Source organism: Aquarana catesbeiana, linkage group LG04, assembly GCF_042186555.1.
Source record: "Aquarana catesbeiana isolate 2022-GZ linkage group LG04, ASM4218655v1, whole genome shotgun sequence".
NCBI lineage: Eukaryota > Metazoa > Chordata > Amphibia > Anura > Ranidae > Aquarana > Aquarana catesbeiana.
In genome coordinates this window covers 56,709,900-56,735,647 of record NC_133327.1, presented here as the reverse complement: position 1 = coordinate 56,735,647, position 25,748 = coordinate 56,709,900, and the positions used below count along the sequence as shown (strand labels likewise).

The following is a 25,748-nucleotide window of genomic DNA, read 5'->3' as shown; positions in this document are numbered from 1 at the left end:
GCCGGCTCCTCCGCTATCTTCTGCCGCTCTTTTGCTAGCGGTGGCCCGAACATCTGGATCGTCTTCTTCCCTCTTCTCTTTCAGAGAGGTTGACACAATGCTCTCTCTGGCTGTAATGCTGTCTGTGCGCTCTGCTATGACTTATAGAGGCAGTGACCCCGTCCCCCTATGACATCACAGTCCCAGGGCATGCTGGGACTGTGAGGTCATAAGGGGGTGTGGTTATGTCATCCTATGACCCCCTTTTTTCCCTAGGGGAATGGGTAGGGGTACGATGTACCCCATACTCATTCACAAAGGGTTGGGGGCCAGGATCTGGGGGCCCCCTTATTAAAGGGGGCTCCCGGATTCTGATAAGCCCCTCGCCCGCAGACCCCGACAACTAACGGCCAGGGTTGTCGGGAAGAGGCCCTTGTCCTCATCAACATGGGGACAAGGTGCTTTGGGGGGGCGCAGGGCGCCCCCTCCCCCCCATGTTGAGGGCATGCGGCCTGGTATGGCTCAGTAGGGGGGGCGCTCGCTCATCCCCACCCCCTTTCCTGACCGGCTGGGCTGTGTGCTCGGATAAGGGTCTGGTATGGATTTTGGGGGGGACCCCCACTCTGTTTTTTCGGCCTAGGGGGTTTCCCTTAAAATCTATACCAGATCTAAGGGCCTGGTATGCCCCTGGAGCGGAACCCATGCCGTTTTTTTATTTAAAATTTGGTGTGGAGTTCCCCCTCAAGATTCATACCAAACACAGTGCCTGGCATTGGCGGGGATCCAAGTCGGATCCCCGCACCAGTGTGAACCAGGCTCGCAAGGTGTCAATCTCGGCGATAAAAGTGGCGAGATTGACACAACATCAGACAACAATACAGAAGTTGACCAAAGGGTGGTGGTAAAGAGCTGAAAAACCACGTGATTTAGTGAAAGTTGGCTGGAAAAGTCCTGCCGTCTGTATGCAAGACAAACTTATGGCCAACGCCCTTTGTACAAAAATCCAAGGGAAAGTTTGTACAAAGTCCTATCGTGTGTGTAGGGGTTTAGAGTGTTTTCCAAACTATAGACCCAACATAGAAGGTGATGCAAAATCTCTGCAATGGAGACAAAAAGCTTTACTAAAATCAGGAAAGGTTGGGACCCCTGACAATGTTCTTATTGCTGTCCAGGCATTGCTGCATTGATGATGCCCACACCTGCCATTTCTTGTACATGTGTCCCAGGGACAGAAAGGGAAAGATATCTCCCTGATGGGTTTACAGACAGAAATAAACTTGGCAGAAATGTTATCTGTCCCCCACTCTGCCCAAACCAAAAAAAAAAATGAGTTAGGGTTTATGCCATCACGTATTGTCATGCCTAAGTACCCCCTATAATCATTCCACTTATGATATACAGTATAATGGAATATAAGGCTTTTAACACTTGTTGATTCCATGAGCATGGTAGTATGATATCCGGTTTTTATAGCTCTCAACAATTCATTTATTTGGAATGACTGTGCCTTTTTTGGCACCAAATCCCTCTTTCCTCTTAGTTGTCCATCTTTGTGGCCTGATGTATAGCTCTTCATTACAAAATGTACTATTTAAAAACATCTTTGCCATTCTGAAGCTTCCCTCCAACCACTTTGCATATTATTTTATATATACTGTGATTCTGTACTTGCCAAATATGCTGCAGAAATCTCCCTCCATTGAGTCTGGCTGCAGCCATTTTAACTGTGGGTAGCTGAAGCTGCTGCCTGTACTATTGTGTTGCACTATGTGATTTATTATACTCTGTGTCTTTAAGATTTGTTCCCTCTGTCTAACTGAACTCTCTCTCCCACCATAGTTCTGTACATCCCCCTCCCCTTCCTCTCTCTGATTCATTGTGCTCAGTATACCTCATGCTGTAACATCTTTACATGTGGCTTACAACACCAACGTTTTTCTACCTATGAATATCCATTATTAAACAGAACATTCGAAAGGACCATCGTCTATTTCTCCATACAGTGAGTTTATTCGTTGAGTTAAGCTGTATGAATTGATACAAGGGATAAATAGATCACCAGGTCATGTAAGCCCTATATGAAGCTGAAGATAAAGTTATTGGCTTGTAGTTGAGTCAGAACAGTAGAAAAACAGAGTTTCACAGCCTAATTACAAGATTTCTGCATAATAGTACTGATACAGACAAGATTTACTGCTCTCATTGCAAGAAAGAATGAGATAGCAGCATGTGGAAGCTTCATAACCTGAGTCCAGCCTGCATGGTGTCATATTACAGCACATAGATTCTGCCTGCTTATCACTCAGCCATTATCTGCCAGGAGTTACCACAGCTCTGAATGGCGAACACACAGCGACTCCAGCACAAGATCTTGAGCCAACTGAGTTACCCAAACGCTTAGTCAAACCAACTTGGAAAGTAATGGAGAATTAAGATTGTTTAATAGCTTGAAACTATTTTAGGAGAAGATTGTTTCTGAATCTAATACGGTGTCTGTTGAATGTGAACTACTGACACTAGAGGGCGCCATCAAACAACTTTCAGCCTCAAATAAGCTCTATCAACTTACCAGTGACAAGTTCATTAATGTCTTACGAGATAGAAACAGTGGACTGGATAATGGGATTATTACAGTGCCAAAATACAACAGTACAAATACTAAAATTAATTCAGTTTATTACAAATATCATTAAAAAAAGGGGGATACATTTCATACAAAATATAAGTTACATATTGGAGCATAGGCAGGTGTTTACAACCAGTGAATGGGGAGAATCAACCAGGTAGTCCCTACTAGTTTCGCCAATACATTGGCTTCCTCAGGGGATATAGCAGGTTGTAATTCTATAAAAAGAAAATCTCATATTAGTATAGCAAAATATATTGATTATAATGAAAAACAGCGTTGTGCAAGCTACTAACACGCATGCAGGGGGACTAGACAAATTCAATGTCACCCAGCCAGTGGGTCCCAACAAGGTTGTAATTAACATCAATCAAGGATCAAAGCAACATACCCACTGGACCCCAAGGGGCTGGATGGACCACCTCCAAGGTGGGGGTCGTTCCTCACTGCCTTAATGTAACTGCAGGGGGCTTGATAAAAAACCTTGAAAGTAGATTTGGAAATACACATATATAAGGCTGAAAAAGCTCAATTAACTATAATAAGAAGAGAGGTGACAAAAGAGTCCTCAATACTCACCAAAAACAAGGTATAATGATAAGAAACCCGGGACGCTGAGAGGATCAATACTGATTGATCAATCAAAGCAGCTGGTAAGTGGTATGGATAGACTGTGCTAGACAAAATTAAGAAGGAAGATATAAGTTGCTAATAATGAGAATGTTTTATGATATGAAAAATACTACGAAAAACCCCCTAACAGGGCTTTAAAGCAGCCAATAAAATACACTATAGATAGTCAAAAAGTTAATTTTATTGATAAAAAAAATGGTATAAAACAGATGAGTTCTGACCTTTGAGTCAGGACATGAACTGGAGTACAATATAAAAATCACAGCGGACAATGCCCGTGGTTGGGAACAATGTACAGTACAGTAAGTTAGAGACAACAAAATCATGGAAATTGGAAAACTGATGCGTTTTGACCCTCACTGGGTCATCTTCAGAGGATAGTTGTCAACTGTAGGGGTGTAAGCATGTGTCAGCACCTCTGACACATGCTTACACCTCTACAGTTGACAATTTCCATGATTTTGTTGTCTCTAACATACTGAACCTTCAGTCCGTTCGCATGTTCTGGATGCGAACCAGGGTGTCCATCCCTACCCATGATACTTTGTCTACCTTTCTCGCTGAAGTGTCTGCCATAGTGAATGCAAGACCTTTAGTGCCGGTATCTTCAGATCCTGATGCTCCAGTGATCCTTACTGCAGCTTCACTTCTTACTCAAAAGATTGGGACTGCTGTGATATCTTCAGGTGAGATCGAACCCAAGGATATTTACAGGCGTCAATGGAAGCAGGTGCAGCATCTAGCCCAGGCATATGCAATTAGCAGACCTCCAGCTGTTGCAAAACTACAAGTCCCATCATGCCTCTGCCTCTGCGTGTCATGCTTGTGGCTGTCAGTCTTGTTATGCCTCATGGGACTTGTAGTTCTGCAACATCTGGAGGTCCGCTAATTGCATACCCCTGATCTAGCCAATGTGTTTGGAGGAAGGAGTATTTTCATCACCTTCAAGGTCATAACAAATGGCAAACATCTAAGCCTAATCTTAAGGTTGGAGATGTCATCCTTCTAAAAAACAAGGAAGTGTTATAAGTTATAGTTAAGTTAAGTGACGATAACAAGGTCCGGAAGGTAGAAGTCAAGGTAACCAATGGAGGATCGACACGAACCTTTACTCGACCAATTACAGAGTTAGTACTCCTTTTGCCAGGTGAGTGACTTATGCAAGGACTAGCTGTGCTGTTGACACGGCGGGGAGTACATTGCTGCTATCTACAGATTCTACTCTGAACTTTGGAATTCTTTGAAGACGTCATACGTCGGACTTCTGTTTATGCTTGCTTGTTGTATGTTTTTCATTACAGGTTCCAGGACATTTCACAGTATTGGACTTATTAAATATATATATATATATATATATTAGTTATGGTTATGAAATCTAAAAATTTCATACGGGGAGTGTTTATTATGCCCTGTGTCTTTAACATTTGTTCCCTCTGTCTAACTGAACTCTCTCTCTCCCACGGTAGTTCTGTATATTCCCCTCCCCTTCCTCTCTGATTCATTGTGCTCAGTATACCTCATGCTGTAACATCTTTACATGTAGCTTACAACACCAATGTTTTTCTACCTTTGAATATCCATCATTAAACAGAACATTCGAAAGGATCATCGTCTATTTCTCCGTACAGTGAGTTTATTCATTGAGTTAAGCTGTCTGAATTGATGCAAGGGATAAAAAGATCACCAGGTCATGTAAGCCCTATATGAAGCTGAAGATAAAGTTATTGCCTTGTAGTTGAGTCAGAACGTGTACACTTCCTTGATTTACACAGAGACACAGCTCTCATTGGCCCTCTTATAACTCATCCCCCCTCCCTTCCTGGCAAACTCTCACGAGAGGGAGCGAGAGAGAGCTGTGCATGATATCATAAGCCTAGGCTAATGACCAGGCAAGAAGCAGGCAGTGGGCTGTATAAGGTATTTACTCGCAGAAAAAAATATTTTACTATCCAAAGTTAAGGGCAGAAGATTTAATAGATGGAGAGTTGAAAAAATGATTGCAGATCCGCTTTAAGTAACAAAAGTGTTATACTACACTAAACGTCACCCAATCTTTATAATAATGCATTTGTAAGTTTGAAATGTGGTAGGAAAGTAGTGGTGAAAAAAACATTTATGGGTTTAACCAATCATTTCATGTACTAATTGCTCATAGGCCATGTAACTGGGGGCATGACAAGGGTATGTCCTTTGCCTTTGTGCTAAAAGCAGGGAGACATTTACTGTATATGCTAAATATATGAGGTTAGTTTCCCTCTTTTGCACAGTATGGGAGTTTTGGTTAAGTTTGGGTACTTGAGAGATGGCTCCCCTGTTCCCTTTGCTGGCCTTCTCTCTTTCTCATATTATGGATAGTCTTCAGCAGGGGCGGACTGACAACTCATGGGGCCCCCGAGCAATAGGAGATTATGGGGCCCCCGGGTAATAGAAGAAGATTATGGGGCCCCCGGGCAATAGGAGATTATGGGCCCCCCAGGCAATAGGAGATTATGGGGCCCCCAGGCAATAGATTATGGGGCCACACAGTATATACACACACACACACATACAGTATACACACACAGACACACAATATACACACACAGTATACACATACACACACTGAAAAGGTACTGTAGAGGCGGGGCAGCTATAATCTTGGGATTTTTTTAAAAAACACAGATTTTTACATACTGTCCCTGGTTTTATTGAGGCTGGCAACCCTGATGGGGCCCCTTAGTGGCATGGGGCCCTCGGGCAGTGCTCGAGTGGTCAGTCCACCCCTGGTCTTCAGTGCTCTTTGTACCATAGTACACATCTATTTCTATATCTGGTTTCTTTCAGAAGGCAACTGCACTTGAAAATCCTTTACCCACTTGGGAGTGTTTAACCTTTCCCCAACTGTGAGCTTGAAATTTACTTTGGATTTTTTTCTCAAAAAGTGAGTTTTATTTAGATGGCTGTATTTACCCCCTGTCCTCCACAGGACATATATTATATTATATTTTCATACAGACATTTAAGATACTAATTCTGATATATTTTTTATTTGATAGGCATAGGCTCTGCTTCAGGGCACCTTCTCCTCTTTAGCTGCACTCCAATATTCCTCTTTGAGCTGGCTATACGTGGCTTTCGTCTTGCCATAACACTGGATTTACACAGACACAGAGACACACCTCCAGCTCTGCAGCTCTCATTGGCCCACTTATAACTCACCCCCCCTCCTGGCAAACTCTCATGGGAGTGAGCGAGAGAGAGCTGTGCATGATATCATAAGCCTAGGCTAATGACCAGGCAAGAAGCAGGCAGTGGGCTGTATAAGGTATTTACTGGAAGAAAAAAATATTTTACTATCCAAAGTTAAGAGCAGAAGATTTAATAGATGGAGAGTTGAAAAAATGATTGCAGATCCGCTTTAAGTACCAAAAGTGTTATATTACACTAAATGACACCCAATCTTTATAATAATGCATTTGTAAGTTTGAAATGTGGTAGGAAAGTAGTGGTGAAAAAAGCCTTTATGGGTTTAACCAATCATTTCATGTACTGATTGCTCATAGGCCATGTAACTGGGGGCAAATGGAAAATTGTTCCTCTTGCGGGACTTTAAAAGGAGAACCTACTCGGGAGTAATGAAGAATATGAGGAGTATAAGTATTGAATGAAATTAGGTGTTTATTAAGGATGTAGACCTAAGGAGGTCTGTAGTACACAGGGTAAATGTAACAGGATTACAAAACAAAAAAGGGGGGGGTTTACAGGAATGCGTAATACAGACAGAGAAATTGCAATACAATATGCATAGATACACAATCAAAGAACTCCGGTGCATATGGATTACACATATGGGGAGTACCCGACGTGTTTTGAGATACACTCTTCTTCAGGGGTATCTTATTGGAATCAGCATAAACAGAGGTATGTCCTGTGGTATTGCTTGGGAGAGTGTGTATATTAATGCATCCATTTAAAAGCATTCAGGCGGCGAGGGGGTAGATGAGGGGACATGTAGCCACATGCACACTAAGGTATGTGCTCGCTCCTGGTCCAGGTCGGGCGGGCCGTGTGTACCTTTTCCCCAGTAGGGGCACCAGGGGGGATTGTTCCCCAACAGAGGGCGCCAGAAGCACCAACGGGTATGGTGGTCCTGGGGTGGGCTCCAATCTAGAGTGGGTGGTGGAGGCTGTGCCTTAGATGTCCTTTAGGAATGTATATGGGGGGGCAGGCACCAGCAGGTCAAATGATTGCCCAATGCAGCCTAAACCAAACCCCGGCAAGATGAAGCCCGGTATTGTGGGGGTCAGGTGCTGCAGATATGGGTAAAGAGGTAGTCCAAGAGTACCCTGGGGTTGGTGCCTAGCCAGGAATCCAAACCTGAGGAGGTTTGGGGTTGTTTGAAAGTGTCCAGCCTGAGACAAGTCCTGAGATCAAGATGGTGTACACTGCAGACGTGCAAGTGTGGAGGAGAGCATGACAAGGGTATGTCCTTTGCCTTTGTGCTAAAAGCAGACAGACATTTTTATGCTAAATATATGAGGTTAGTTTCCCTCTTTTGTACAGTATGGGAGTTTTGGTTAAGTTTGGGTACTTGAAAGATGGCTCCATTGTTCCATTTGCTGGCATTCTCTCTTTCTCATACTATGGATAGTCTTCAGTGCTTTTTATACCATCGTACACATCTATTTCTACATCTGTTTTTCTTTCAGAAAGCAACTGCACTTAAAAATCCTTTACCCACTTGGGAGTGTTTAACCTTACCCCAACTGTGAGCTTGGAATTTACTTTGGATTTTTTTCTCAAAAAGTGAGTTCTATTTAGATGGCTGTATTACCCCCTGTCCTCCACAGGACATGTATTGTATTATATTATATTTTCATATAGACATTTAAGATACTGATTCTGATATATTATTTATTTGATAGGCATAGGCTCTGTTTCAGGGCACCTTCTCTTTAGCTGCACTACCTCCAATATTCCTCCTTGAGCTGGCTATACGTGGCTTTCTTCTCATCACAATGCTGTGGATCAGTTACTCCATGTCTCTTACTTTGGCCTAGGTATGTACAAATGAGAACTAAATTTTTATTAGAAAATTCTGTCCCCTGTTTCTGACAATGGGATCCATATAAACTTCCAATGAGAAATGCATTTTCAATCTGTTTGTACAAATATTTGGAATCATATATCAATACATGTCTCCCAGCACCAGTAGGATACCCTGAGGAAGCCATCTGGCGCGTAGTGATCCATATTGGTGATGGTACATTGATTCTCTCATTCGGCCCTGCAAATGGATGATTATCATCTATCAATTTTCTTCAATAACCAAGTTGTTTAATATTTATGGGCCATTGCAACAGGTTTCTCTGTACAGCCATATATTTACATTTGGGAGCATATTGCATCTAGTTGATTTGATTATCTTTTTTGACATTAATGTTACCATAATACATTTTGTATTTTACACATTCATGAGCACTCTCCTTTTCTATTTTGGGATTACAATTGGCAACCTTTATGCCGCGTACACACGAGTGGAATGTCCGACAGAAAAAGTCCGATGGAAGCTTTTCATTGTATAGTCCGATCGTGTGTATGCCTCATCAGACTTTTTTTTTCTCTAATTCTGACGGACCAAGAAATAGAACATGCTCTAAATATTTCCGGTGGAACCAATCCCTATAGGGAAAACCGCTCGTCTGTATGCTGTTCCGATGGACCAAAAACAACGCATGCTCTGAAGCAAGTACGAGACGGAAGCTATTGGCTACTGTCTATTGAATTTCCTTTTTCTAGTCCCGTTGCACGTGTTGTACGTCACCGTTCTTGACTGTCGGACTTTGGTGTGAACGTGTGTACGCAGGACAGTTTCAGCGGAATTCTGTCGGAACTCCGTCGGAAAAACCTTCAGAGTTTATTCCGACGGGAAAACCAGTCGTGTGTACAGGGCATTAAAGTCCTATATTTTTGCTTTTTGGTCTTCTTATTTGTGCTAAAAAGTGTCTATCTTTAATATCTCAGAAAGTTGAAGGTATGGACGAGTCAAACTGCCCTGGGTTTTGTTTGAGAAGGGTTCAGCAAACTTTCACAGAACTTAATCTGCAAAAATGTCAACAATGCTGTGTTTTTCTGTCAATATGGGGTGCTGTGTGTACATTAATGAGAAAAATGGGAAAAGGTCCCCCGAGCGGGGTTTTTAGGCAGCTAACCATAGATATGAACAAGGCATTAAATAAAATATTAAAATGCTTTATTGAAGGGTAATGAATGAATGTAACAACATATAAATATAAATTGGGAGCTCCAGTGGGAAAATACCCATACCAAATACATATAATAGCAAACATAGGTTATACACAGCATATGATAAGGCTATTGCATAACAATCCTGACGCGTTTCGATGTGTACATTAATGAGGAAAAAAATTAACTTAAATGATTTTAGCAAATGGCTGCAATATAACAAAGAGTAAAAAATTTAAGAGGGTCTGAATACTTTCCGTCCCCACTGTGTATATATATATATATATATATATATATATATATATATATATATATATTTGCCATGAATTATTTTTATACATAAGGATCACCAAAGCACGGTTTAAAGAGCACCTGTCACTTTAGCTTTAATTTTGTGCTTTGTAGAATGGACTATACACGACCACAGCACATTCATCCATGTTTGCATATGTGTGTTGTCAACACTTGTACATACCAGTGTATGCACCAAGCACTTAACACTTTAAACACGTTTAGCAATTTGATGTTTTTTTATTTTCATAGATTACATTGGGAGCATAATATAGGGACACACAGATTGTTACACAGGGGTATGCAATGATTGCACCCTAGAACAACGCCACACCTACCTCTCTTCATTTAACACTAATAAGCAAAACGTTGTCAAAAAAGGAAGGGCACTCTTGGCAAAACACCCTGTTACCAGGTTAATGAGGACAAGGTTCTCTACTCTCTTGTGTGTAAATGAGTAGGGGCACTATGTACCCCTTACTCATTCACATAGACATCTGGTGGATCCCCACAACCACAGGACAAGGATTGTGGGGATCCCTAGATGGCCATGTGAATGAGTAAGGGGTATGTAGTACCCCTACTCATTTACACACAAAAAAGTAGTCTTCAAATAAAGACACCAACATGTTTGATAGGCCCTTTATTAAGAAAATCCCCCAAAAATGCCCCTCATTGTGAACCCTGTGTCAGCCAAGATGCCCACGACTCACCATAATTAAAAACCTGACAGACCTGGTGCACCCATCCGATTCCAATGGTACTGCTCACAGAATGACAGCTCCCCAAGCTATCATCTTTTATATAAGGGAAGTGACAGTAGTGACATAGCAATGGTCACATCTTGTCAATGACATTGCAGAAATATGGCCTGTGACTATATTTGGGCAGTGATATCACTGCTATCTTCACCCATTTGCTTATGTGACCTAGGTTCAGGCAGAACCGTTGGCTTAACCCTAATTGAGAGATATGCACTTCTACAAACTTCTCATTTTGTCCCATGTGATAATTTTAACAGAAAAAATAAAAGAAAAGAGAAAATGGGTTCAGGTTTCCTGAATATTCTGACTTCCCTTAGCATCTCCTGCACTTCTTTTTTACCCATGGTTCTCAAGCTGAATTTAGCAACACAATTAGGGAAATGTATCACAATTTGTAGAATTTAAGATTTGGAAGCAGCATACCCTCAACCCTGCTGCCTTATAATCTGATGAGTATGGCACACACAGCCCTTGCAGATTTGTCTATGGCAGCAAGCTGTAAGCTTTCTTCAGACCCGCCCTGTCAGTCTATTGTCAATGGGAATAATGTTGCCCACTTTGTGGGTGGACAGTATTTTAAATTATTTAAGATGAGTAGTTATATTTGATTTATTGTGCTTGAGGCTAAGTTCACACTTGCCTATTCTCTGAGAAGTGATCCGTGGTGGATTGGTTTTCAGTGTGGCTATGCCACTTTCAGGCATTCTGGAGGTGATGCTGCTGCCACCTGAATGCCTATTTTTTTTTTCTAAACGAGACTAATGCACAACCATGAGATAAGGGTTTTTGCTAGAAAGTTGTCGGGTGACCCCATTGACTTGAATATCCAGTTTAACAGGATATTTTATGCCACGCTAACTTTGCTGCGGCCATAATGCAAAGCATTGTGGCTATGGTATGTGAATAGCTGCCTTTGAATGTATTGGAGGCTTTAGATGGTCTGCATTGGGATGGTAAAACCATTACTTAACTGGCTGTTTGTACTGCCCCCCCCCCCCCCCCCCCTTTGTAAAAGAGGCCTAAGGTTTGTGGGTTCCAAGTTAGTTAGTTTTAAACCCAAATAAAGGGCCAAAGGCAAAAATATTTTCACAATCAAATGGCTGGTGTTTCAGTATATTTGTTGTTTGTGTTGTACAATTTTAGGTGGGATGATAGTGGACATACATATGTGTGGGCAGGGGGTGTTGCGGTGTGCCTGGGCACAACCTAATCAAACCTTGTGCGGTGCAGATTCCCCCTGCTAATATTTCACTAAAGCATACCTATGTATTAAAAATTAAAATTAAAATTATAAAAAAATATTAGAAAAATAAAATGGTAAAAAACGACTGACACCATCCACTGCCCTACTAACACCTATCTCTGCCCTACTGACATGTCCACTGCTCTACTGACACCATGCATGTTTTAATACATAAAAAAAATACATTTATTTATAAGAGTGTGTATACTGTATATCTGTATATACATACAGTATATATATATATATATATATATATATATATATATATATATATATATATATATATATATATATATATATATATATACACATACGCTATATTGCCAAAACTATTGGGACACCTTTACATGCACGTGAACTTTAATGGCATCCCAGTCTTAGTCTGTAGGGTTCAAGTTTGAGTTGGCCCACCGTTTGCAGCTATAACAGCTTCAACTCTTCTAGGTAGGCTGTCCACAAGGTTTAAGAGTGCGTATATGGCAATGTTTGATCACTCTTCCAGGAGCGCATTTGTGAGGTCAGGCACTGATGTGGACGAGAAGGCCTGGCTCGCAGTCTCCGCTCTAATTCATCCCATCTGTGCAGGCCAGTCAAGTTCCTCCACCCCAAACTCACTTATCCATGGCTTTATGGACCTTGCTTTGTGCACTGGTGTGCAGTCATGATGGAGCAGGAAGGGGTCATCCCCAAACTGTTCCCACAAATATGGGAGCATAAAATTGTCAAAAATGTCTTGGTATGCTGACGCCTTAAGAGCTCCCTTCACTGGAACTAAGGGGCCAAGCCCAACCCCTAAAAAACAAGCCCACACCATAATCCCCCCTCTGCCAAACTTTACACTTAGCACAATGCAGTCAAGGCAAGTACCGTTCTCCTGGCAACTACCAAACCCATGCACGTCTATCGGATTGCCAGACATAGAAGCGTGATCTGTCACTCCAGAGAACACGTCTCTACTGCTCTAGACTCCAGTGGTGGCGTGCTTTACACCACTGCATCCAAAGCTTTGCATTGACTTGGGGATGTAAGGCTTGGATTCAGCTGCTCGGCCAGAGAAACTCATTCCATGAAGCTCTCTATGCACTGTTGTGCTAATCTGAAGGCTACACGAAATTTGGAGGTCTGTAGCTATTGACTCTGCAGACAGTTGGCAACTTCCGCGCACTGTGAGCTTCAGCATGCTCTGACCCCACTCTATTTAATGTGGACTTCCACTTCGTGGCTGAATTGCTGTTTCCAGTTGCTTCTACCTTTTTTCATAATACCACTAGCAGTTGACTGTGGAATATTTAGTAGCAAGGAAATTTCACAGGTGGTAACCTATCACGGTACCACACTTGAATCCACTGAGAGCAACCCATTCTTTCAAGCTGGTTTCACACTGAGGAAAGGAACTGCTCACAGCAGGGGGTTCGGTGCATCTCCATTCACTGTTTCAGGTCTGATTTCAGCCTGAATTTTTGGCTGAATTCGGACCTGAAATGGACCAGAAGATGCACAGGACTCCTGTGCAATTCGCACTGGAGCCGCTCTGGAGATGTGTGAACCAGCTCCATAGAGAGCCGGTCACAATCTCCTGACATGGGAATTGGATGCGGGAAAATCCACATCCAATTCACACTGGTGTGAACCTAGCCTCACAAATGTTTGTAGAAGCAGTCTGCATGCATAGGTGCTTGAGGTTATTGGAACATCTGAATCCAATTATTTGGAGGGGTGTCCCAACACTTTTGGCAATATAGTGTAACTGTTAATTCCCAAGCTTCTTGTAAAAGATAAAGCATTTCCAACAGTGTTTTGTTGGACAGATAATTATTTGCCATAAATTGATTGTTCTGTCTCCTGTAGTTGACTTTAACTGCTACCTGTCCAGATATGGACCTACCTGTCCAAAATATGAAAGCTATTCCTCCTGACTGGTGTTTAAACATCATAGCTCTAGAGTTGCCACCAATGGCATTAATGCTCCATATTCATAGTCAGGTGGAATGCCTTGTAACAGGGAAGATTTAGGTAAATTGATAATACTTTATTGACCCTCAAAGAAAACAGGGCGCAGAATAAATTACTTACTTATTATTTCTGGATATTTCATCATCACCAGGAGTCCCCATTGGTGAGTGGTTGAGGTTGACTCCATTCCAGCAGTGTACAAGTCTGTCAGCAGAACTGTTTGAATTATATGAATTTCAGGAAAAAGCCAAATCCAGTGCTATATTTCAATAATACAAATCTGAGTATATCATAATTGCTTTAGCTCTTATAGGCAGGGCTGGATTTCAAAAGCAACCCCCCCCCCCCCCATTCCCATACTAGAATTACCTCTGACACTTTTGCTTGCTGGTCCCAACCTGAATTAGAATATTGTAACAATGTGTTTATAAGGTTATAAGTGATGACTGTGTTTTTACTGGTAATGTAAAACAAAAGCAGCATTTCACCCAAAAGTCTTTGACAGGTATCCTGTTTCCACTTCCGGGAGTCCGGGCCGCAGCCCGTGACATCACCGCGGAGCTCCCTCCTCCTCTCCCTGTCACCGGGTCAGTAGGAGAGAGGATCGGGGCCTCGCGCATGCGCAGTAGGGTTCCCGGCGTGAAGCCGCAAGGCTACACTGCTGGGTGCCCTTACCTGCAATTACGGCAGCAGAACCCGACAGCTGATGGAAACATCAGCTAAGGTGCTAACATCGTGGGACTCCAGGACAGGCAAGTGTCCTATTGTTAAAAGCCAGCAGCTGCAGTATGTGTAGCTGTTGGCTTTTAATTTTATCTTTTTTGGGCAGAACACCGCTTTAAAGAGGCCTTAAGTGAGAGAAAAAGACTACTCACAAGCTGATTTTTTATCCCAATACTGACTCACCATGCCTTGTTCTGCACCATGGTTTTGTGTGGAACTGGCCATGTTGGTAGAAGAAGGGCTCTGCATCCTTAAGTCAGAGCTACCCCCTAATGATTGGATGTGGGGAGATTTTAGAAGCCGCAGGACATGTGTAGGAAGTACAGATGGGCAAGCATATAGCTGTTTGGCAGGGCTTTATTACTGCAATTTGTAAGGATTTAGCTCAGCAGCAGGTTCTGGGTGTCTTCCTGGATGAGTACACAACACGTTGAAAAGGTACAGTAGACAGCAGGAACTTGGTAAAACACACATGTAGTTTATTTACAAAGTCTGTGTCCATATAGTACAGTCATCAAAATGGAGAAATAAAACAAAAACAGAAAATAAATCCTTGCCATGTTGGGCGGCTATCTACAAACACTGGACACTAACTACCTGCCCTGGAGCAATCTACTGCTGCCCAGGCACCTGACTGTCACACAGAATAAACCAGAGTCCTTAGTCACAAAGACTTTATCTCAGCAGACAAGCAAATAGTGGCTCCCCAGTCTGTCCTGCACTGAGATCTAGTTCCAGGATGGAGCATACTCCCTAAGTAGCATTGAAGTTTTATAGAGCCCAGAGTACTAGACCTGCTTCAGCTGAGCTTGTTAACCCCTCAGTGAGACCCATTTCACACTGAAGCGCCCCTAAAACAGCGCTAAACCGCCGGTAATTTTTGCGGTGCTTTAGCGGCATCTTAGCGGCGCTTTTTGGCGCTGGACACAACCCATAATTTTCCTTGGCTTCCTGTCACAAATTATACATGACATCTTTCTGCTGTCAATGGGTTTTTAGGATGCCGGCAGTTGAGACACCACCAAGTCCTTAACAACCAATAAGGTCACCAGCCCTATTCATTTACATGGCCAAGAATGCCTGGCAAAGAGTGATGACGTTACTAACCAAATATGACCATAGAATAAATATCAAATTTAAAAAATTGTCAACGCTAGTATATATAGAGCTTGCAACAAGGACTGATTTATAAAATCCTTTACTCTTGATATAAACAAAGTTGGAGTGCTGCAACTTTGTTTATATCACTCACCAAATATGGCCACATTTGGTAAGTGATGTTAAAATCCCCAGCCACTTGCACAGATGGAGGAGCTGGCTTCACTCCTACTATCAGGCTGGGTTCACACTATTGCGATTTGGATGTGGGATCTTCGTGTCCAATTCGCAATAGCAGGAGATTGTGACTGGCTCTCTATGGAATTTACACAGGAGCCCTGTGCGTCTTTTGGTCACTTTCAGGTCCAAATTCAGCCCAAAATTCAGGCTGAAATCGGACTGGAAACGGTGAATGGGGACGCACAGGGCTCCTGCTGTGAGCCGCATCGGCATGCAGTGTGAACCCAGCCTCACTCGGTGCATGGCTATTGGGCAATATAAGTCCTTGCATGCAGCCCAGTGGGAAGAGTCTGACAGCTTCCTCCTGCTCCTATCTCACTATGCAGCCTGTCTCTGTAAACTATACTGCCTCCATACCTCTGTACCATTAAAGGCAAAATCTGTTTTGTACAAGGTAAATGATGGAATCTTTCCCCGCATCACTGCACACATGATAAAAACTCCCCACACCTGTTTGTTTTGTCCAGATGCTCACTGTCACAGTCTCTTTTTTCCCACTGCTTGTTTTGCTCACATTACACCTTCAGCAGCCCACTCCTCCCCCTTCCCCTTGTTGAGGGCGACAATTCGTCCCCCTATTCCACAGTCTTTTCATCTTAATTCCTCTGTATGCTAAGCAATCCATTCACCAGTGCCCAATCTCTTATCTGCAACTGTCACAGCCTCAGAATACTGCCAGCATTCCATTCATACCTCATCCTGTCAGACCAGACCATCAGCATTCTAGTGCTACCTCTTTGCTCCTTTATCCTGACAAAACTATTTTTTTCTCCACTGCCACTGTCCAAGCTAGAGTCAGGGCAGTCATCAGAAATGTTGGGGCTCTTTACATAGCTTTAGGCCTGGGCCCCCTGGGCCTAACCACCAACATTCCCCAGGGCCTGCCCACTGGCTGTCCCATTGAATCTGCTCACTGACCATCCCACTTTTTTTGTTTTTTTTTTGTTTACACTCTTACAACCTAATATATCCTCCATCCCATGTCTTCCTACTCCTCTAATCCCATCTCCTCCTCCTCCAATCCCATCTCCTCCATCCCACATCCTCCATTTTTACACTGTTTTAAAAAAGATTGTGTCACTTTTATTCCTATTATACAGAATATAAACATCCCTTGTAATAGAAAAAAATCCTGACAGGACATCTCAAATATGAGATCTGGGGTCAAAAAGACCTCAGATCTCATATTTACACTAAAATGCAATAAATAAAAAAAAATTTTAAAAATTGTCATTTAAAAAAATGATTAAAAAAAAAAAGGCCCTTTAAGAGCTATGGGCGGAAGTGACGTTTTGACGTCGCTTCCGCCCTGCAGTGTCATGGAAACGGACGAGGGTTATCTTCCCCTCACTCGTTTCCATGCACAGCCACCGAGAGGACCGGATCACCTCTGCCGCTGCCGATGGCTACGATAAAAGTGATCTCACGGCGAATCCGACGCAGAAACCACTTTTATCTTGTAGCCGGCTGACCACGAGAATACCGGGGTTAAGGCAGCTAGCTGCTGCCATAACAACGATATCTGTCCTCAAAGTGAGCACATATATCGGCAGTCGGCAAGTGGTTAATGGGATAATAATGAACCTGCTTTGATGCTGATACTGATGGAGTTATTGCAAATTAATTTTCAAAGGCTTTTTTTTGTCTAGTGATATCAAGAATAATATTATTATGCTTTTTTTTTTAATTTGGGCAAGTTACCACAACACCATCATCCCGTCGTTTTAAAGATCAAAGATACCACTATGTTGGTGTCCCTTGTCAATTTTACATTGTATTTTTTTTTTATGTAACTGCCTACTCCCAAACTGTCATTTGAAGTAAAACACAAAGCCAAGTATTATTCTCCACAATTTTTTTATAGTGCATTAAAAAAATAAAACAAATAAAATTAGACATGCTATCTGCCAAAAGAACTTAACCAAAAAGTGCATTCTATGCATCCAAAAATATAGAAAATATTCCAAATCAAATCATTATTCAACCAAAAAAATAATGTCAAAGCAATAACTCCAAGGCCAATAATAAATAACACGTTATCTCCTCCGATTCCGCAACATGTCTGGTTGACGAACAGCCATTCAAAAACAAACTGGAAAGTGCGAAGTGAAAAGTGCGAAATGAAAAGCGCAAAATGAAAAGTGCGAAATGAAAAGCGCAAAATGAAAAGTGCGAAATGAAAAGTGCGAATCAACACTCACGAAACTTCTACTAACACGAAATTAGCAGGAGCCCAAACGGTGGTGCTAAAGAGCTGAAAAACAACGTAGTACGTCACTATGTTTGTATTTGTTGGTCAACAATTCTTGCCGTTTGTATGCAAGACAAGTCTGGGCCAACGCCCTTCGAACAAAAGTCCACAGTTTTGTTGGCCAACAATCCAATCATGTGTATGAGGCTTCACTGTGATGATGGAAGAATCCAGTGATTTTCTTTCCTTCTACCTGGGGTGGAAGAAAAAAAGTTGTATAATCTATTTACTGCTTAAGAGTGTGTGTGTGTGTGTGTGTGTGTGTCTGTGTATGTATATGTATGTACTGTATTAATACTACACACACACACATGTATGTTTGAGCTTTGGGGTGAACACCCTAATGCAATAGGCTTAGCACACCTATGATTGTATCATTACTACTATACTACTACTATTACTACTACTACTACTATTATTTTAGTAGCTGGGAGTTATTAACGTGGCCACAGAGACCAGTGCTTGGGGTTAACATTGCAGACAGTGAAACCAATGCTGGAGGTTATAATTACTGACACTTACCTTAGTGCTTACTGCTTAGTTATTACTGCGGCCACTGACACCAATGTTGGGGATTAATATTGCTGCCACTCACCTTATTGCTGAGGATTTTGACTGTGACCACTGACACCAATGTTAGGAGTTATTATTGCTACCGCTCACCTCAGTGCCGAGGGTTATTACTGCGGCCAATGGCACCAATGTTAGGGATTATTATTTCTGCCACTCACCTCAGTGCCGAGGGTTATCACTGCTGGAACTGACACCAATGTTGGGAATTATTATTGCTGCCGCTCACCTCAGTGCTGAAGGTTAATACTGCTGCCACTGACACCAATGTTGGGGGTTATTATTACTGCCGCTCACCTCAGTGCTGAGGGTTATGACTGTGGCCACTGACACCAATGTTGAGGGTTATTATTGCTGCCTCTCACCCCAGTGCTGAGGGTTGTTACTGTGGGCAAATGAAAAAAATTAATTATTTTGTTGAACAACTGTTAATAAAATGCACTTTACAAAACCACTTTTTTTTCTGTAAGTTAAACAATTACTCTAATCACCAGAACCACTATAGCTTAATAGAGCGCAAATAAAGTGTATGTCATATGGGGATGGAGGTTTGCATTGTGGAGGGGAAGGGGGTGGCACAAAAATGGTTGGGGGGGGTGGCACATAAAAGGTTGGAGGGGGGGGGGGTGGGCACCAAAATGAACCTTCACTGAAGTAGACAAAAATCTTTGCACTCTAATGCCCTGTACACACGGTCGGATTTTCCGACGGAAAATGTGTGATAGGACCTTGTTGTCGGAAATTCCAACCGTGTGTAGGCTCCATCACACATTTTCCATAGGAATTTCCGACACACAAGTTTGAGACAACAAAATCCGTTGTCGGAAATTCCGATCGTGTGTACACAAATGCGACGGACAAAGTGCCACGCATGCTCAGAATAAATTAAGAGACGAAAGCTATTGGCTACTGCCCCGTTTATAGTCCCGACGTACGTGCTTTACGTCACCACGTTCAGAACTATCGGATTTTCCGATAACTTTGTGTGACCGTGTGTATGCAAAACAAGTTTGAGCCAAAATCCGTCGGAAAAAATCCATGGACTTTGTTGTCGGAATGTCCGAACAATGTCCGACCGTGTGTACGGGGCATTACAATGATTCTGACAGCATACAAACTAAATACTAACTAACTACTATTTTATACGTTTTTATGGAATTTCTGATGATCGTTATTGATCAAATAAACGCCAATTGATCTATTTGGATTTACACCATGTGGAGGCTTTTTGTCATTTATCCCCTATACATGGTTTATCAATGCTGACAAAGTTGATGATCGTCTGGACCATCTTGGCAAGATCCGGGTCCGCCATCTGAGGATGAAGTCCAGCAGTGCACGATCCACCCCCATACTGTCGTTTACCCTAAGACAGTGCAAGCCTTTTTGACTCACCGCCGACGGCCTGTGAGTCCACCCAAGTCGGTAAGAGTGCTTTATCCCTTATGTTGATTCGGAGTACTGCAGAAGAGTTATCAAAGTATCATCCGCACTGTTTTGAATTCATTTTATCTATATGAAATAATTTTGGGACTAGACAAGTTTCAATGCTTCTTTTGGATGGCTACACCGTTTACTAGAATTGTGGACACTTTATTATTATTATTGCCTTGTATACTTACTGCATTTTTTCATTTATAAGGCGGTTAATTTAAAACTATCACTCAGCGAATTACAACTATTCATTTTGTCCCTCATACTTCCCTTTTGTCTCACTTCATTTTATTTCTTAACAATCATTCACGTTCACCTATTATAGTTTTTTTAATGCCTCACGTCTCCTTCACTACCCATAAATGAGCGTTTGTCTATGCTATTAGACTATATATTTAAAACTAACCCTGCATACTGGTATAGTTTGGCAACTTGATACAGTTTTTTTTCACTTAAGTGTTGGAATTTTTTATTACTTTATAACTTTTTTCACATAGACGTTTTGCACTTTAGCGCTACACTTCTTACATTCAAGTACTTTGCACAATTTGGTCAATTTGTAGTGTTGGCTGCTGTTTATATTTCTTTGATTGGCGCGGTATTCCATTCCCATTTTCCTTATACAAACTAAATGCCATATTTCTGCACTACTTCTTCTCTTTTATTATAGGATTGTAGTGTAACCCTTGTTCTCAGTCAGTCTTCAGCTGAAGTAATGAACAATGCCCTTTGAAATACATTACAATATAGTGCAACAGCCCTCAATCAAGGAAAGCCTTGCCCACATGTATTGAAAAAGTCAAAAACATTATGCAATGGTTTGCAAGCAACAAGTGTCATGTGAGAGCTGTACAAACATATCTAAAACCTTTCATATGAATTCACAACAAGGTAAACTGTGACTCATTGGTCCACTCGGCTCCCCTGTCTTATTTGGTTCTATTGTGCTGACCTAGCTGAGCTCTCCTAGGCAGTGCAATAGTGGCCACACAGAGTTGATCTTTCAGAGGTAGCCAACAGTGACAAGAGCAGCTGAAAGATCCGTCCTGTGTGATCACTTCTACATTGACTGGGAGAGGGCTCTGAAATTCCGAACACCTCCCCCCCTAATTACTCAGTTGCTAGGGCCACCAGTGTCCTTACAACCAATGACATCACCTGTACGGGGGGGGGGCACACTGAAGTAAGAAAGGGGGCACACTGATGTAAGAAGAGGGCACACTGATGTAGGGGGGAACACTAATGTAAGGGGGGGTCACACTGATGTAAGGAGGAGGGCAAAACTGATGTGGAGTGGCACATTTTTGTGAAGGGGCATGCTGATGTAAGGAGGGGGCATACTGATGTAAGGAGAGGGGACACACTGATCTAATGAGGGGGCATATTCATGTAAGGGGGGCACGCTGATGTAATGAGGGGGCACACTGATGTAAGGAGGGGGCACACTGATGTAAGGATGGGAGCACACTGATGTAAGGGGAGGGACACACTGATGTAAGGAGAGGGGCACACTGATGTAAGGAGGGGGCACACTGTTGTAAGGATGGAAGCACACTGATGTAAGGATGGGAGCACACTGATGTAAGGAGAGGGGCACACTGATGTAAGGAGGGGGCACACTGATGTTAGGATGGGAGCACTCTGATATAAGGAGAGGGGCACACTGATGTAAGGAGGATAGGGGAATGCTGATGTAAGGGAGGGCACACTGATGTAAGGGGGGCACACTGATGTAAGGGGGGCACACTGATGTTCTAAGAGGGGCACGCTGATGTAAGGAGGATGGGGGCAAACTGATGTGGGGAGGGGGGCAAACTGATGTGGGGAGGGTGCACACCAGTGTTAATTTTATTGTAAAATTTTGATTTAGTTTTAGTCATAGTCTTTTGACTCAAATGCCATTTTAATTTTAGTCGTATTGTAGTCTTCTGAATTGTTTTAGTTTCAGTCGTATTTCGTTTACTAAAATCTCCTGTACATTTCAGTCGACTAAAAACAAATGTGTTTAGTTAAATTGTAATGCATTATTTCTCTAGAATTTCCAGACTCATTATATTTTACTCCTGGAGTAAAAAGAAAATCTAATATCATGTTGTTATTCATGTTATTAAGGTTTGAACAAACTACACAGACACTCTGGATGGTAGTCTGAAAAGGCCTATAATGCACATTGCTCTGAACGGTGGTCTGAAGAGGCCTGTAAATGCTGCACAGTGCTCTACACAGTGGTCTGAGGAGGCTTTTAATGCACACAGTGCTCTGGCTGGTGGTCTGAGGAGGCCTGTAATGCATTGCACAGTGCTCTGGACGGTCTGAGGAGGCCTGTAATGCACACAGTACTCTGGACGGTGGTCTGAGGAGGCCTGTAATGCATTGCACAGTGCTCTGGATGGTCTGAGGAGGCCTGTAATGCACACAGTACTCTGGATGGTGGTCTGAGGAGGCCTGTAATGCACAGTGCTCTAGACGGTGGTCTGAGGAGGCCTGTAACGCACAGTGTTCTGGACAGTGGACTGAGGAGGTCTGTAATGGGAGCCACCCAGTTGCCATGCTGCTACAGCTATGCTGCTTAAATTAGAGGGGCACACTGTTGTAATAAGGGGGCACACTGATGTAAGGAGGGGCATGCGGATGTGGGGGGGAACACTGATGTAAGGGGAGCATGCTTATGTAACGAGGGGAAAACATATGGGGGGCCACATTGGTGCGGAGTGTCATGCTAATGTAAAGAGGAGGAGCATTGATATAAGGGGGGCACAGTAATGTAAGGAGAGGGTGATGCTAATGCGAGGAGGAGCACACTGATGTAAGGAGGATGGGGCACACTGATATAAGGGGAGGCACACTGATGTAAGGAGGACACATTAATGTAAGGGGGCACATTGATGTAACAAGGGTGCACACTGATGTAAGGAGGGAAACACATTGATGTAAGGAGGGCACACTGATTTAAGGAGGGGGGCACATTGATGTACTGAAGGCGCACATTGATGTAACAAGGGTGCACACTGATGAGAGGAGGGGGCACACTGATGTAAGGGGGAGCACACTGATGTAAGAGGGGGGCACATTAATGAATGGAGGGGGGCACACTGATGTAATAGAGAGCACACTGATATAAGGATTGGGCACACTGATGTAAGGGGGGGGCACAATGTGAGTAAATGAAATGAGAGAGGCTACAAATGGAGACCAGTACCCCCAGCCTCACTCTCCAAGGTAGTAAGGGACTTTGAGTGTGCCAAAATGGAAAATGAGATACAAAAAAACTGAAATCTTTAAATAACTATATTTATTGCAAAGCTTTAAAAAGTAGTGCCATCATTAAAAACATAAAAAAGGCATACTGAGTAAATCAGATGACATAACGATACACCATTTTACAGACAAGTGTTTAGAATCTAAATGCACAGGCACATTGATGTACGGCGGGAACTCTGATGTAAGGGGGGCACACTGAAGTAAGGAGGGGGGCGCATTTATGTAAGGGGGGAGCACACTGATGTAAGGAGGGGGTCACATGGTGTAGTGGAGTGGAGGGGCACATTGATATAAGGGGGAACTCTGAACATCATAAAAACTAAATACCATATTTCTGATCTACTTCTTATCTTTCATATTAGGATTGTAGTGTAATCCTTATTCTCAGTCAGTCTTCAGCTGATGTAATAAACAATGCCCTTTGAAATTCATTAAAATGTAGTGCAACAGCTCGCAATCCAAGGAAGCCTTGCCCACATGTATTGAAAAAGTCAAAAACATTATGCAATGGTTTGCAAGCAACAAGTGTCATGTGAGAGCTGTACAAACATATCTAAATCCTTTCATATGAATTCACAACAAGATAAACAGTGACTCAATGGCGTAACTATATAACTAAAGGGGTCGCATAGGCACACTGATGTAAGGGGGGCAGACCCATGTAAGGGGGGCACACTGACATAAGAAGAGGGGCACACTGACGTAAAATGGGGGCCCACTGATATAAGAAGGGGGGACACTGATATAGGGGGGACACACTGATGTAAGGAGGAGGAGAAAAATGATGTAAGGGGGGCACATTGATGTAGAGGGGGCACGCTGATGTAAAGAGGGGGGCATACTGATGTAGGAGGGCATACTAATGTAAGGGGGGCACGTTGATGTAAGAAGGAGGGGAAAACTTATGTGGGGGGGCACATTGATGTGGGGGAGGGCACACTGATGTAAGGGGGAGGTACACTGGTGTAGGAGGGACACACTGATGTAAGGTTGGGCATGCTGATGTAATGGTGGGGAAGACCCATGTAAGGGTGACACACTGATGTAAGAAGAGGGCACACTGATGTAGGGAGGCACACTGACGTAAGAAGGGGGCACACTGATTTAGGGGGGCTTGCTCATGTAAGGAGAAGGGGAAAACTGATCCGGGCTGGATTTCGGTTCAGTCTCTTATAATAGAACGCATGCGAGGAGAAATATACTGATTATCCATTACCTCGCCTCAAATACCGTCACATAGTATAACCAGTAAATGCCACCAGTTATCATAACTGTGATAAACATATTCAGACCAAGAACATAATTAAACAAAAGAAAAAGAAGGAAAAGAATAGTAGAGAAGAGGGGGTAAACCCTCTCCCAAAAGCACATACCTATGTTGATGGATGCTCACACCAATGATCACTGCTGCAAAGGAAAAGTACTAAAGAGAGAATGGTCCAACTGAGGCTATAAGACATGTCTAATCAGGTAAATTGCAGTGTCTAAGGCGTCTGATGAGGGATGGTTCAGCTAGCTCCAATAATGCCTCCTCCAAGCTAGACGAGGTGTACCTCGGGTCAGAGGTGTATTCTGAGCACAGTGCCCATATACAATTAAAACTTTCCCTAGTGCCTTTGCAAGTTGCCAGAGAGCCTGGAACGTTAAAGGCGAGGTGGTATCTGACAGCCCCCTGTGCTCCCCCGGCAGCCATGGGGCATACACCAGGTTCCTTCCTGTTAAACATTTTTCCAGGGCAACCCAGAGCCAATTTAAAATCCGCTGGAGATCAATAGCCCTGTAATACCTCCTGATATCAGGCACACCTAAACCTCCAGCCTTTTTGAGCACCTCAACACTTGCATGGCTATTCGGGGTCTCCCTGCATTCCACACAAAGTTAGACATCATACTTGTAAGTGTCGAGAAAAAGGTATTCGTAGGAGGATATTCATCTTTATAATGTTCACCCGCCCTAGCCATGTGAACACAGTCTTAGACCAACTTTGAAGATCTTGTCTAACTGCAGCCAGTAATGTTGGGGAATTACTAATTTAAAGGGTCTCAAAGCGATCGGTTAGCTGAATGCCTAAATATTTTAATGAGGACTTAGCTCGGGTAAAGGGGAACGCTGCTTGCAGACTCATTGCCAGTGGCAGACTCATTGCCAGTGGTGGGGGGGAGCACGATTGGTAAAATCTCAAACTTAGAGTAGTTAATTTTAAAGTTATAGAGTGCCCCAAACCGTTAAAGCTCCTTCATAAGATTTGGCAGTGAGACTAGGGGCTCCATAAGATAAAACAACACATTATCAGCATAGGCCGATATCTTGTGTTCCGTATTCCAAACCTTCAACCCCTTGATATGCGAATTGGCCTGTATGGAGCGCAATAAGTTCCAAAATTAGGGCGAATAAAAGGGGTGAAAGAAGACACCCCTGTCTCGTGTCATTCCTAATCAGGAACCTGGAGGAGAAAAG

General features: G+C 42.8%; 1 protein-coding gene across 1 annotated transcript in view; it reads right to left on the bottom strand.

Annotated features, from left to right (window-relative positions):
• LOC141141157 (uncharacterized) overlaps positions 1-25,748 on the bottom strand; it is a 156,543-nt gene that overhangs the window by 55,713 nt on the left and 75,082 nt on the right. Inside the window, exon 14 of the mRNA XM_073628860.1 lies at positions 24,508-24,562. Coding sequence (XP_073484961.1) covers positions 24,508-24,562 — 55 coding nt within the window. The remainder of the gene's footprint in view (positions 1-24,507; positions 24,563-25,748) is intronic.